Genomic DNA, 12,829 nt, shown 5'->3' on the forward strand with positions numbered 1-12,829 from the left:
AATCCTATCCTTTGTCCTACTGTGCAGAGAACATTTTTTTCCCTTTTCTATTTTTCTTTCTATTTTGTATTTAAGTTCTAAAGGAAATAAATAAAATTTTAAAAGAAAAATATTGAGAAAAAGGAGATGTTAAACAGCACAGAGGCCAAATAGAAACTCCTGAAGTCTTCCACTGCAACCCTTATGCCAAGATGATACCATGGCATAATGGCTCCTCGTTTCAGTTCTACCATTCAATCAAATCTGAATCTAACTGACTTATCAGCCAGCTCACTTCTCATTGCATTTTCCAGAAAAGCATAAAAGACATTGTCAAATACTTGGCTAAAATCTAGTAGTAAACAGAGCAAAGTGAGTTTTTCTCAACCCAAATTCCTCCAAACAGATCTAGAAAACAAACCAAACTGAACCTTGAGCAGAAAATACAAGAAAAAAGTCACAGTGAACTGTTTTTCCATTGCCAATCAGCATAAGGAGATAAAGAGGTATGTAAATAAGACGGACAAGGTCTGGCAAAAGAATATGCCATGTACAGAGTACTCCAGTACTCCAGTACTCCAGTGCCCAACTGGAGAGGACTACAAACCAAAGCAAGAGGATGTACCAGATTCATAATGGGATGGAATTCATACAGAGAGTATGGGGGAAAGTGCCAAGTAATTCTGGGTCATAGATCCAGGGCAGATCAAGGAAGGGACTTGCTACAAGAGTAGCTTTTCAGGGTATAGAAATTTTTCTGAGTTAAGGATCAGTTTCAGATCTAAGGTGGTAAATGAAGAAAGGAACAAGTTCAGAAGTAAATAGCATTGGTGTGACTTAGATCCCTAGAAGCAGAGCAGGGTGCCTTATTTCCAGCTTCTAGTCTAGAGTCTAAAAGCCTTTAGAGAAATAACCATGATTGGAATCCCAAATGAAAGAGGAGCCTGCAGTTTTGTTACTCTGAACCAATAGTTTCCCTGGGAGTTGACAGTGATTGGTCTAGCAACATTCTATGACCACTATAGTAGGGCTAAAAGTTTGTAGGTCTTTAGCTTGAGAATCTAGGATAATATAACATTCAATATCCCTAAGGAAAGCAGCAATAGAACCAGTCTAGGCCTTTCTTCCAGAACTGGGTGGCCTGGCCCAAATAACAAGTCTGAAATCAAGAAGTAGATTGGAAGAATGAGCAATCATAAAAAAAATGCCATCATAAAAATTTATTATGGGGACAGGGATACTCAAGATACAATCTCTGAATAAGCAAATGACTCCAGAACATCTATAAGCAAAATCTCAGAGAAAAATACAGCTTGGATACAAATTCAAACAAGATGATATAAAACGAATCTTTAAAATCGTTTTTAAAAATGCTTTTGTTACTGAAATGAAAGCACTAGAGAAAAAAGTTAGAAAGGGAATGGAAAAATTAGAAAAGGAATTAACAGCTTGGCACAAGAGTACAAAACCTTGCCTAAGCAATAAACTTAAATTAGAATAGACCAAATAGAACTCAAGACTCTCTGAGAGAACAAGAAATGTTAAAAGACTAAAAGAACTAGAAGAAAATGTAAGAAACCTCATTAAAAAACTGACAGAAAATAGATTGAGGAGAAAAATAGTCATTGGACTGCTTGAAAGTCATGAACGAAACAAGAGCCTAGACATAATTCAGGAAATCTTAAAAACAAACAAAGAGCACCTAGATTTCTTAGAAGTAAAGAACAAAATAAAAGTATTCATTGGTTATCTCATGGAAAAAAAATTTCCCATGAAACTCCAAAAAATATTACAGCCAAAATGAGTTTCTAAGACAAATAAAAAAGACAAGTAGCCAGAATAAAAAGAATTCAAATACTGAATAATTACAGTCAGGTTCACATATGATTTAGCAGCCAGCACTATTGGAGAATGAAAAGCTTGGAATATGATTTTCCAGAAGGTAAAGGATATATGCTTGCAACCAAGATTAATGGACTAACTCAGCAAACCTAAATATAATACTACAGAAGGAGGAAAAAATGGATCTTCAGTGTAATAAGAGTAGTTCCATGTATTTCCATTGAAAATACAAGGGAAAAGTTTTTAAAAATAAAGAAAATACTAGCGCTAATGAATGTTTTACTTTGATCATGAGAGTGAAGAAAAACATAAAAAGGGAAACAGGAATGATCATAATGGACCAAACAAGCACTTAAACTCAAATATGCAAAAATAATATAATTGTACCCTCTGAGCCCAATCATCATCAAGGGTCACAGACTAAATCTAATTAAACAGAGAGTGGGATTCATTCTGTTAGGTCTCAATGATCTTAGAAGATGGAAAAAAGATGAGGAATACACTGGGATAGGGAAGAAAAAGGTTAGGAAAAATTATCTCACATAATCAGGGCACACAGGTAGACCTCTATACAAATAAGGAAGCACTTGTCATTTCAATCTCACTCTCATATGAATTGGTCAAAAGTAGAGAAAAGCATACAGAGAGAAACATACAAACATAAACAGAGGTTAGGCACAGAAATGTAATTTACTCACCATCAAGGAAAAGGAAAAAATAGAAGAGGGAATTGGAGGGAAGATGGATTAACAGAGAGATTAGTCCTAAACAAAACTAACTTTAACTATAAGATGAACAAAATATTTATAGCTCCTTTTCAAGTAGCAAAGAAAGGGAAAGAAGATGCCTATCATTTGAGGAATGAGTGAACCAGTTTTAATATATAAATGTCAAAGAATACTATTGTGTCTTAAGAAATGATGAAAGGAATGGTTTAGAGAAACTTGGGAAGACTGACATAAACTGATACAGAATGAAGAGAACAGAACCAGGAGAGCAAATTATATACAACAGAAGCAATAATGCAAACACAAACAACTTTGAAAAACTCTTAATCACAACTCTCAATTACTAATGATAAGACATAATTACTGCCCAATAAGAGAGATGAAGGACTCTAAAAGCAGAATAAGACATATATATGTGTGTACATATTGGGATAGGAGAGAGGAATAGTAGATTTTGAAAAAATTGAAAAAAAATTAAAAATAAAACCTAAGTGAACTAAATGTATAGCTGATGTTCTCTAGAAAACCTAAAAGGAGAAAAATGATATTGGTCTGAAATGACCTGATTTGATGAAGCCTTTTTGTAATCACTATTTCTTTTTTTTAGATATTCAATAACTATCTTTTCAATAATATACTTGGAATTTTTCCAGGAGTCAAAAGACTTTTCCAAAGTCAAGACGACTAGTCTTTTTTTTTTTCCTCATTCTGTGTGTGTGTGTGTGTGTGTGTGTGTGTGTGTGTGTGTGTGTCTGTCTGTCTGTCTCTCATCAGGTGATTTGCCCTTTTTTTATTCCTTCACTACCTCTTCTTTTCTCCAAAATCAGCAGTCTCATGTGCTAGTACTTTCAGTTCCTAATTATGTAGTTATGTAGTGACTTGAACTCAAAGATAACTAGGAGATCTTTTAATATCTCCCTACTTACTCAAGACTTCTGCTGCCTATTATTCATTTGAATTCATAGTCTAACTAGAAGTGCCTGGTTCTTACAGTTATTCTTAAAAGAGTGGATATTCCCTCCCTAATATAAATACGTATCTCCTTCTGCATGTTTGTCCCACATATTGCCAACACATAAAATATAGAATTATTAAAGTTATTTTTCCCATTCTTGATACAGAGTCCTTGGTTGTTAGGATTGTTTGGGTCTTATCCCTGAAAATACCAAATTTCCACATTTTAAGATGAGGGAGGGACAGGGCTTACCTGCTCTTGCTGCTGCCTGGCTAGCTCCATCTGTTGCTGCTGCTTCTCAAACAACATGGCGGCCATGTTCTTCTGCTCTGAGTGAGCTGTCAGGAGCTGGTCCCGAAGAGTGGACAGCTGATGAATCATGACCAAGAGCTGAAGTTCCTTTTCCGCCAGGCTTTCTTGGGTCCCTGTTCAAATGATAAACATTTCCCATAATTCCTCATAGAACCATAAGACAGATAGTGAATCAGACATAGAAGTATTCTCCTTCTCAAGTCAATCCTTGAGATCCCTTGTGTAATATGGCATCCCAGGCTTAGACCAATGTCTCCAGGTCTCATTTCCAAGACACGCATAATCAGAGGGCTATGATAGAATACAATACCAGTGAGAAGGCAGGACAAATAAGAGAAGGGTACAAATAGATAGGGCTATGAGCTAGGGCCTGAGCTTCATTCATTAATAGTCCCATCACAGGGCCATTGAAGAGTAAGTAGCATTGCTTTATTCACAACTTTCCTGTATTTTGCTTTCCTTTATGATATACAAACTCTGCATATGTCTTCCTCCTTTTAGGGTATAAGGTACTTAATAGCAGAGTTTAAGAAACTGGGGGAAGATTGCTGGATTTGGAGTTAAAAAAAAAAACTGAAAAAAAAAACACTGAAGTTCCAATTCTGGCTCTTCTATTGACTATTTTTCTTTTTTTCCTTTCTTTTCTTCATAGTGAGGCAATTGGGATTAAATGACTTACCTAGGGTCACATAGGCTGAATTTAAACTCAGGTCCTCCTGATTTTGGGACCAGTACTCTACTCATTGCATCATCTAACTATCCATGAGACCATAAAAGAAATAGATTGGCCCAGATGATTTTGAAAGTCCATTTCATCTCTAAATCTAAATCTAAATATTATATCTAACTTTGTGTCCTTGGCACACAGAAAAACCTTTCGCAAATAGTAACTACTTAATAAATCTGGACTGAATTGAATCAAATTAGAGGCAAGTAAAGCAAGAGGAGGTAAAGTCACATAGCATGGACTAGAACTAGGTTCTTCTGACTTCAAGGACTTGTGGCTCTACTTTGTTGCCAATCTGTTAAAAGAATTAAGTAATCAGTTAATAAGCACTTATTAAGCATTCGTTTTGTGGCTGACTTCCTTGAGAAGACCCTTAACACAAGGTGCCTTCAATTTCTTTCTTCTTACAATCTTCTTAACTCTCCACAGTCTGTCTTCCAATCTCTTCAACGGAAATTGCTCTCTCAAATTAAAAATGATTTCTTTAATCACCAAATAATGGCCTTTTTTTCATTCTTCATATTTCTTGACTTTCATGAAGAAGTCTTTAATACTGTGAATCACCCTCATCTTCCTGATACCTCTTTTCTCTACGCTTTTGTGACACTGCTCTCTCTTCATTCTCTTCTTACCTATCTGACCTCAGTTTCCTTTACTAGATCCTTATCCAGGTCTATGCTAACCAAATATGTCCCACGGGGATCTGTCCTGGGTCCTCTTGTCTTCTCCCTCTATATCATTTCACTTCATCAGCTCCCTTGGATTCAATTCTCATACTTGCTGATGAGTCTTAGAGCTACTTTTCCAATCCTGACCTTACTGCTGACATTCTTTTGTGTTTGTGTTCATTTATTTTTATTTTCATCATTATTATATAAATTATTATTATTTATTTGCATTTAACATTGTTTTCCTTTGAAATTTGGAGTTCCAAATTCTCTCTCTTCCCTATACACTGAGAAGGCAAGCAATGTGATATCAATTATACAAGTGAAATCACACAATGTTCTATATTAGCCATAGAGCATGTATTGATATTCAGTCTCATCTCTCCAAATGCCTAGTGGACATCTTGTAAGTATCTTCAATAATTCAAAAGTGAACTTGTTATCTTTCCCCAAAATCTCCTCTTTTGAATTCCCCTGTTACTATTGAGAGTACCACCACCCTCCCATTTGCCCATACAAGCAAACTATGACATTCTCAACTCATTCTCTCTCACCCTTCCCCCTACTATCCAAATTATCCCTCATCCCCCAATATCCAAACTATTGCCAATATCTCCTGCATATGATCCCTTTTCTTTTTTGATACTACAATCCTCACTACAAACTTCCACTACAATCCTCCCCATCTCAATAGCTACTGATTGGTCTGCATTTTCACTGGTAACCCACCAACTCCAGCAGCAAGAGCAGGTAAGCCCTGCCCTCTCCTTCTTCATCTCTACCTCCTAGATTTTTGACTTTCTTCAAATCCCAGTTAAAATCCCATCTTCCACAGAAAAATTTTCCCAATTCCACTTTATTCTAATACCTTCCCTCTGTGGATAATTTATCCCATAGTTGAGTGCATAGTGCCTCTCTATTGGACTAGTGGGAATAACTGTGATCCCTTGAAAATAGAGACTCTTTTTAAATCTTTCTTTATATAGCTGGCACCTAGCACATAGTAGGCACTTTATAAATATCTTGGCCCACCAACTCAAGAAAATGGCACGGACACTCAGCTTTCTGTTCACATATCCACTACTCACTCTCTACAAGGTATAAAATCCTCACCTTTGACATCTTTGGTTTCCACAGTGCTTCTTCCCAGAAGCCTCTCTCTCCAGTCACTGGACAGAAGCTTCTCAATGGTTGGCATAACTGAAAAAAACCAATAGAAGAAAATCGACCTTTCCCAATATCTCCCATTACTATTCCCCAGCACTCTGGAAAACCCACTTTTGCCCTTGAAGACCTTACCTTCTTTCAAGTTCCGATTAAAATCCAGCTTTTCTTGGCTCCCAGTGGCTGGCTCAGGCCCAGATCTCCTAGGTTCTGGGGGTCCATCGCTTCTTGGGGACCCGCAATCCTATAATACAATTCATCCCACATTGTCATTATGTGGCCGGTTGTCCCACAGACACAGAAAGACACACAACCAGAGGGAAGACAAGTCTTCAGCAAAGGCAGAGTGATTTTTTGGGAGAAGTAGAAAAAAGGAGGCTGAGTTTTAGATTACCTAGGCTGTTTTTAACTATATGTGCCTTTCTTACATGGGATTTCCAAGCTCCCTGACATGTAAAAAACAATCCCCACTTCACATTTTAGCTAAGTCAAAGACACATTATTCAGGTCAAATGCAATTGCAAGGAAAGACACCAACAGTTTTCTCTCAGTCTGGTGGACTCTTCTTAAAGTAAGTGATAGCAAAACAAAAGATAAAGAAATATAGCCAGAGAAGGGAACAAGGTTTTCCGTTTTGAGCTATGCTTTTGTAGTATTTAACAAAAGGGAATGACAACATGGATACAGCTTCAGAAAGACCTGATCAATGGTTCTGGCTTATCAAGAAGCCATAACACTGGGACAACTAGGTGAATCAGTATTTAGGACTTAGGAGCTGGGAAGACTTGAGTTCAAATCTCCCCTTATACCTTGGGCAAGTAACTTGCCAAAACAACAACAACAAAATAACTCACCCCTAATCCTCTATCTCCTACAAAGAATCATAGATAGAAATAGGGCCTTAGAGGCCACCCAGTTCAATTTTTAAAAGGAAGGGACTTTACATGATTTGTCCAAAACAGAGAGAGATTAAGCATCAGAAGCAAGATTTGAATCCAGATCCCATCTCCAGAACCATTTGTACCATGGAAATTCAGGAGACCTTAGTGTTAGAAGGTTACTGCTTCTGACTCTCCTGCCTTCACAGGACTGACATTGCTGCATCCACAGCTTTCTCCACTATTCCCTTTCAATCCAGTTAGGCCAGTCTATACACCATCCCCTTCTAAGAGCAATATGTTGGCTCTCACCATTCCTCTCCCGTTAGAAACAGCCCCCCTTCTTCTTGATATTATCGGCGTCCAGCCCAGCCATCTGAGCCTTCCTCCAATCCTCCTTTTTTCCATGAAGCCTCCCCTGACCACACCAGCCCAGAAAGATCTCTCCCTCCTCCCATCTCTCACAGCCATTTTTGTCTGTACCCTTCATCATCTGGCTCTTTAATTATAAGCCTTGTGACATCTTTTGAATAGAATCATAGAATATTTTAGAGCGGGAAGGAACCTTAGAGAGCTTCTAGTCCACCCCCCTCATTTCATGAGAAAGAAACTGTATTGTTGTCTTGTATGGTTATTTAACTCTTGGGTGTATAATAAGACTGATTTCCAAGAGTCACATGGGAAAAGAGTTTCATTAGTACACAGCTCATTAGATATCTACATGTACCTGTCTTCTTTCTCCAACTAGACTGTAATGTAAGACAGAGGCAGTATGATAAAATGGGAAGAGTGGAGTCTAAGAGAGGCTGGGTTGGGTATTTTCATGTCTCTGTGCTCTCACTAATACAATGTGGGATTTACGAGTAGATGACATAAGGTCTCTTTAGCTTTAGTTCTGGGGCACCATGAAGTAGTGACCACAGGCTGTATTTCTTATTCTTTTACAGAGCCAGGCATAGCAAAGTTGCTCCAAATGAGCAAATGCCAGGTCCCTGTTAGGGACGTGAGCATAAAAAGCAATAATAACAGTTCACATTCATATAAGCATTTTAAGGTTTACAACTCTTTCCCCACAGGAAGTCTGTGAAATAAAAAGTACAAATGGTATTATAACCATTTTATTGTCTAGCTTTTACTAATTTTGTATGGTGAAATCAACTTTGAGCCAAGAACAAACCCAGGAAGAGGAAGTAGGTTGTGATGCAAAATGCACTGGATATACATTTCAAAGGATCTGGATTCGAATCTCAGTTCTATGACTTCCTGTGTGACCTAGAGTAGCTTACCTCAGCTCTCTGGGTCTTAGTTTTCTAATGTATGAAATGATAGGACTGGATCTCCACTGTAGCTATGAACCCAAGTCCTGCCAACAAAAGGGATCCTTTTCTACTTGAATGAGATACTTTGCCAACTGGTTGAGTACCATTGCCCTGGCCTGTGATTCCAGTTGAGCATGAATCTCTAATGGCAGAAAGATGGAAACTGTATCTGGAGCAATCTAAGGGTAATTAAGTCACCTGGGGTGGGCCACTTGAGTCAGCTCCATCCTGAGCGGGGCGGGCTGGGTCTCCAGTCAAGGGCTCTGCAGCAGGGGCTGGCACCTGCTGGCCAGATGGAGCCTCCTGGCATATATCCTTCTTTTCTTCTGCCTTAACAGTGCAGTTCACCATGGTCCCAATGCCATCGAGTGCCAGCTGGGGAGAGATGGGGCTCCTCATGGACATCCTGACAAAGAAAGGAAAGAAAAAATCAGAATGAGTCTCACCTAAATTTAGAAGCCCAATATCACAGCCAATTTCCCCAACTTTTAATATATCCACATAGGCATCCAGTGTCAGAAGTCTAAATTCTGTATTCTGTACAAAAAGATAAGAAAGAGTAGCTGCCTACATATAAATCTTTCAATGTAGGGAAAGGAAAAGGTTAAAATAAGCACGCGTACACACACACACACACACACACACACACACACACACACACACACACACACAGAAAGAGAGAAGAATAAGAGAGAGAGACACAGAGACAGAGACAGAGACAGAGACAGAGACACATACACACACACACACACACACACACACACACACACACCCCACTTGTTATGTGCCAGAGACTGTTCAAAGTCCTTCACAAATATTATTTGATTTAATCCTCACAATAATAGCAATGATATTAGAGCTAACATTTATATAGCACCTACTATGTGCCAGGCAACACACTAAAAATTTACAATTATTATCTCATTTGATCTTCACACAACTCTGGGAGGTAGATGCTATTATTATCCCCATTTTACAAATGAGAAAACTGAGGGTAACAGAAGTTAAGTTATTTGTCTACGATCATACAACAAATCTTTCTGATTCAGACCCAACATTCTATTTATTTTGCCTCCTAGCTGGTATTTTTCTTTCTAGATAAAGCAGTTTATGAAAATTGAGAATAATTATGGCCAATGACTACTTATCAACTCAATCTTCAACGCTTTGGTCTGGTTTAGAAGAAAAAACAGTGAATTTACCAACAACAACAAAAAAATCTAAGTTTAAATTTTAAAGCACTTAGCAAAGTTCTTGGCATATAGTGGGTACTTCAGAAATGGTTTATTTCCCCTTAATTAGGAAGAAGAATTTCAAAGGTAGAAAGGGCTATCTTATCTACCATGCTCACATTAGGCATTTGAGAACAGAGGCAAAAAGCAAGTTCAATGACTTATCCAAAGTTACATAGATGAATAACAAGGAATTGGATTTGAAATCTGGCACTTTATAAAGTATCATACCTTCTCCAAGTGACCTTGGACAAGTCATCAAAGATCTCAGCTACTTCGTCTCTAAAATGAAGAGTTTGTGTTTTGGTGTGAAAAATGTGTTCTAGCGTCCTCAAGTCAAAACTATTTTTGTAATAATACTGAGATATTAATTGCCTATTAAAATACTACCTTTACTCTGCCATCTTGGTTCCATCTCCTTAAAATACTTTCTTTTGTGGTATTGGATTTTCATCCTATACTTCAACCAAAGCAATATATTGTAACACACTGAATATAGAATAGAATACCCAGCTGTCTTCTATTAAGTCAGTTGTTTAAAAAAAAATTGTAAAAATATGTAAAACAATGTCATCCCTTAGCTAATTCTTTTTTGTTTGTTTTGGAAAAAATATTTGTTTTATTAAAATGTTATTGATGTTTGACATGTATTGAGTCTATTTTTTCCGATGAATTAATAATTTTAAAAACTATGGGTTTTCATTTTAAATACAGCAAATATTGATAGATAGAGGCAGCTAGGTGGTACAATGGATAGAGCACCAGATTTAGAAACAGGAAGACTCATCTTCCCGAGTTCATATCTGACTTCAGATACTTACTAGCCGTATGGATCCTGGGCAAGTCTCTTAACCCCATTTGCCTCAGTGTCCTTATCTGTAAAATGAGCTAGAGAAGGAAAGGGAAAACCACTCTAATATTTTTAAACAATGAAATCCCAAATGGGGTCATAAAGAGTTGGACAAGATTGAAACAACTGAACAACAACTACAAATTGATAAATATAGCTCACAAATACAAATGATCTTTAGGAAATCCTCATTGACTTTTTTTCCCTTGGGCCAATTTGTGTGAAATGATTTACCCAGTATGTATCAGAGGCTAGATTTGAATAAGTGCCTTCTGTCTTCAGGATCAGTATTTTAATCCACTGAGCCACCTAGCTGCCCCAGATCCTCAATGATTTTTGAGAATGCCATAGAACTGAACTGCTGAGTTACATGATTTCTATGATTGCTCTAACTCCTTTAATATCATGATCCTCCTTTTCTAGGTAACATTTCTCTATCATTGGCTTGAAGGACTGACCCTACTGTGTGGGATAGTTTCTGTAGTAGATAGAGGGACTTAGTTAATAGAATCCTGACTCAATATTATTAGATATGACGTTGAGTGCTTCAGTTTCCTCATCTATAAAATGGGGATAAATAATATTCATGAGTACCTACTTCAAAGGAAGGGGAGTTATGACTCAAATAACACATTTAAACACTGTGCAAAGTTTAAAACTTTGAAACACAATTTAAAGATTAGATACAGTAACTTTATGTATACTTTCCCTGGGGCTGGGTTCAAAGCTGCAACTCTCCATCTTTCTCAGCCCACCAGGCAAATGTCCCTTATGTCCTTTAAGTGTCTCCTCTACAACTCCCTCAGTAGATTTAATTAGGGGGCCCCAGTAGTAGATGAGATTCGATTTGTTTGGCATTCAAAGCCCTTTATAACTTCAGTCCCTCCTCCCCACTATGCCTTTCTAGATTTTTTTGTTTTAAATACCCTATATCCCTCTAAGAATTCTATCCTCTAAGTGGCTCTTCTATAGTTCCCCAACTTATGAGGGGGTCCCAATAACAGATGAGATTCGATTTCTGTTCAGCATTTGAAGCCCTTCATAACTTCAGTCCCTGCTCCCTCCTATATCTTTTTATTTTTTCTAAATACCCTACATCCCCCTAAAACTACTTCAATCTAATGATACCATCCTTTCTGTTCTCCAAATCAGCACTCCCATCTCCTGAGACTGTGCCTTTCTATCAGCCCATGCCTGGAATGCTCTCCCTCCTGTCTTCACCTCCAGGCTTCCCTGGCTTCCTTCAACTAAAAATCACACTGTATGTGGGAAGCCTTTCCCAATCCCTCTTAATTCCAGTGCCTTCTTTCTGTTGATTATTTCCTATTTGTCCTGTATCTAGTTTGTTAATACATATTTATTTGCTTGTTTCCCCAATGGTGAGCAGTGACCATCTTTTTCTTTTTTCTCCTTTTCTTTCTTTCTTTGCCATTCTATGTAGTCTCCAGTGCTTATCAGGAACTGGCACCTAGTAGGTGCTTCATAAATGCTTATTGACTGACTGACCTAGACCTGACCACTCTCTCCACCCATACTCCACCCCAGTGTAGCCAAAGGGAGAAGGTATTATTAACAGAACAGGTCTGGAAAGGACAGGAGACCATGAGTTCCAAGCCCACTCAGGTAGAACAAGGGGAGAACAGAGAAGAGATGGGCTCTTATGCCCCTCTGCCAGTGTTTGGGGTTTTGGATCCAGAAGCACCAGCGGGTAAATGAAACCCAGAAGCCCCCTACCCCTTAATTCTTCTTTTCCTTCCCCCACCCCGGGGCCCAGATTGACTCCAGGAAGCAGAGAGGCCTCAGCCCATCCGGCAGGAGGGGAGCCCCCGCCCCCTTGAGCCAGCCAACTAGCCAAGCCCCTCTGGGAGGGGGGAGGCCGGCGAGCTGGGGGCGGGGCAGGGTGGGGAGTAGAGGGGGTGGGGGGAGGCCGGGGAAGGGGTGTTCTCCTGAAGCTCAGGGCAGTAATTACATAACAAACAAACCCCAGGCTCAAGCTGTGAATTAATCAAACCGCTGAAAATAAAACCTTCCTCTCAGGAACTTCAGACAAAGGAAACGAAAACAACCGGGCTGGCTGGGAAATGAAAAGGCAGCGGGCGCTGAATGGGGGACAAAAGGAAATCAGACAATAGGGTGTTGGACAAAAGCAATAAAGCCAGGGGAAGTGTGACAGGA

The 12,829-nt window shown here is 38.6% G+C and overlaps 1 protein-coding gene across 2 annotated transcripts in view; it reads right to left on the bottom strand.

The window, feature by feature from the left end:
- Nucleotides 1-12,829, bottom strand: part of SOX13 (SRY-box transcription factor 13) — a 76,610-nt gene that overhangs the window by 14,415 nt on the left and 49,366 nt on the right. For both annotated transcript variants that reach the window (XM_051998570.1, XM_051998569.1), the window contains exons 2-5: nt 8,771-8,978; nt 6,511-6,619; nt 6,325-6,411; nt 3,757-3,929 (exon numbers count right to left, since the gene is read on the bottom strand). In XM_051998570.1, coding sequence (XP_051854530.1) covers nt 3,757-3,929; nt 6,325-6,411; nt 6,511-6,619; nt 8,771-8,977 — 576 coding nt within the window. In that variant the 5' untranslated portion in view covers nt 8,978. The remainder of the gene's footprint in view (nt 1-3,756; nt 3,930-6,324; nt 6,412-6,510; nt 6,620-8,770; nt 8,979-12,829) is intronic.

This window comes from Antechinus flavipes, chromosome 4, assembly GCF_016432865.1.
Source record: "Antechinus flavipes isolate AdamAnt ecotype Samford, QLD, Australia chromosome 4, AdamAnt_v2, whole genome shotgun sequence".
Taxonomy (NCBI): Eukaryota; Metazoa; Chordata; class Mammalia; order Dasyuromorphia; family Dasyuridae; genus Antechinus; species Antechinus flavipes.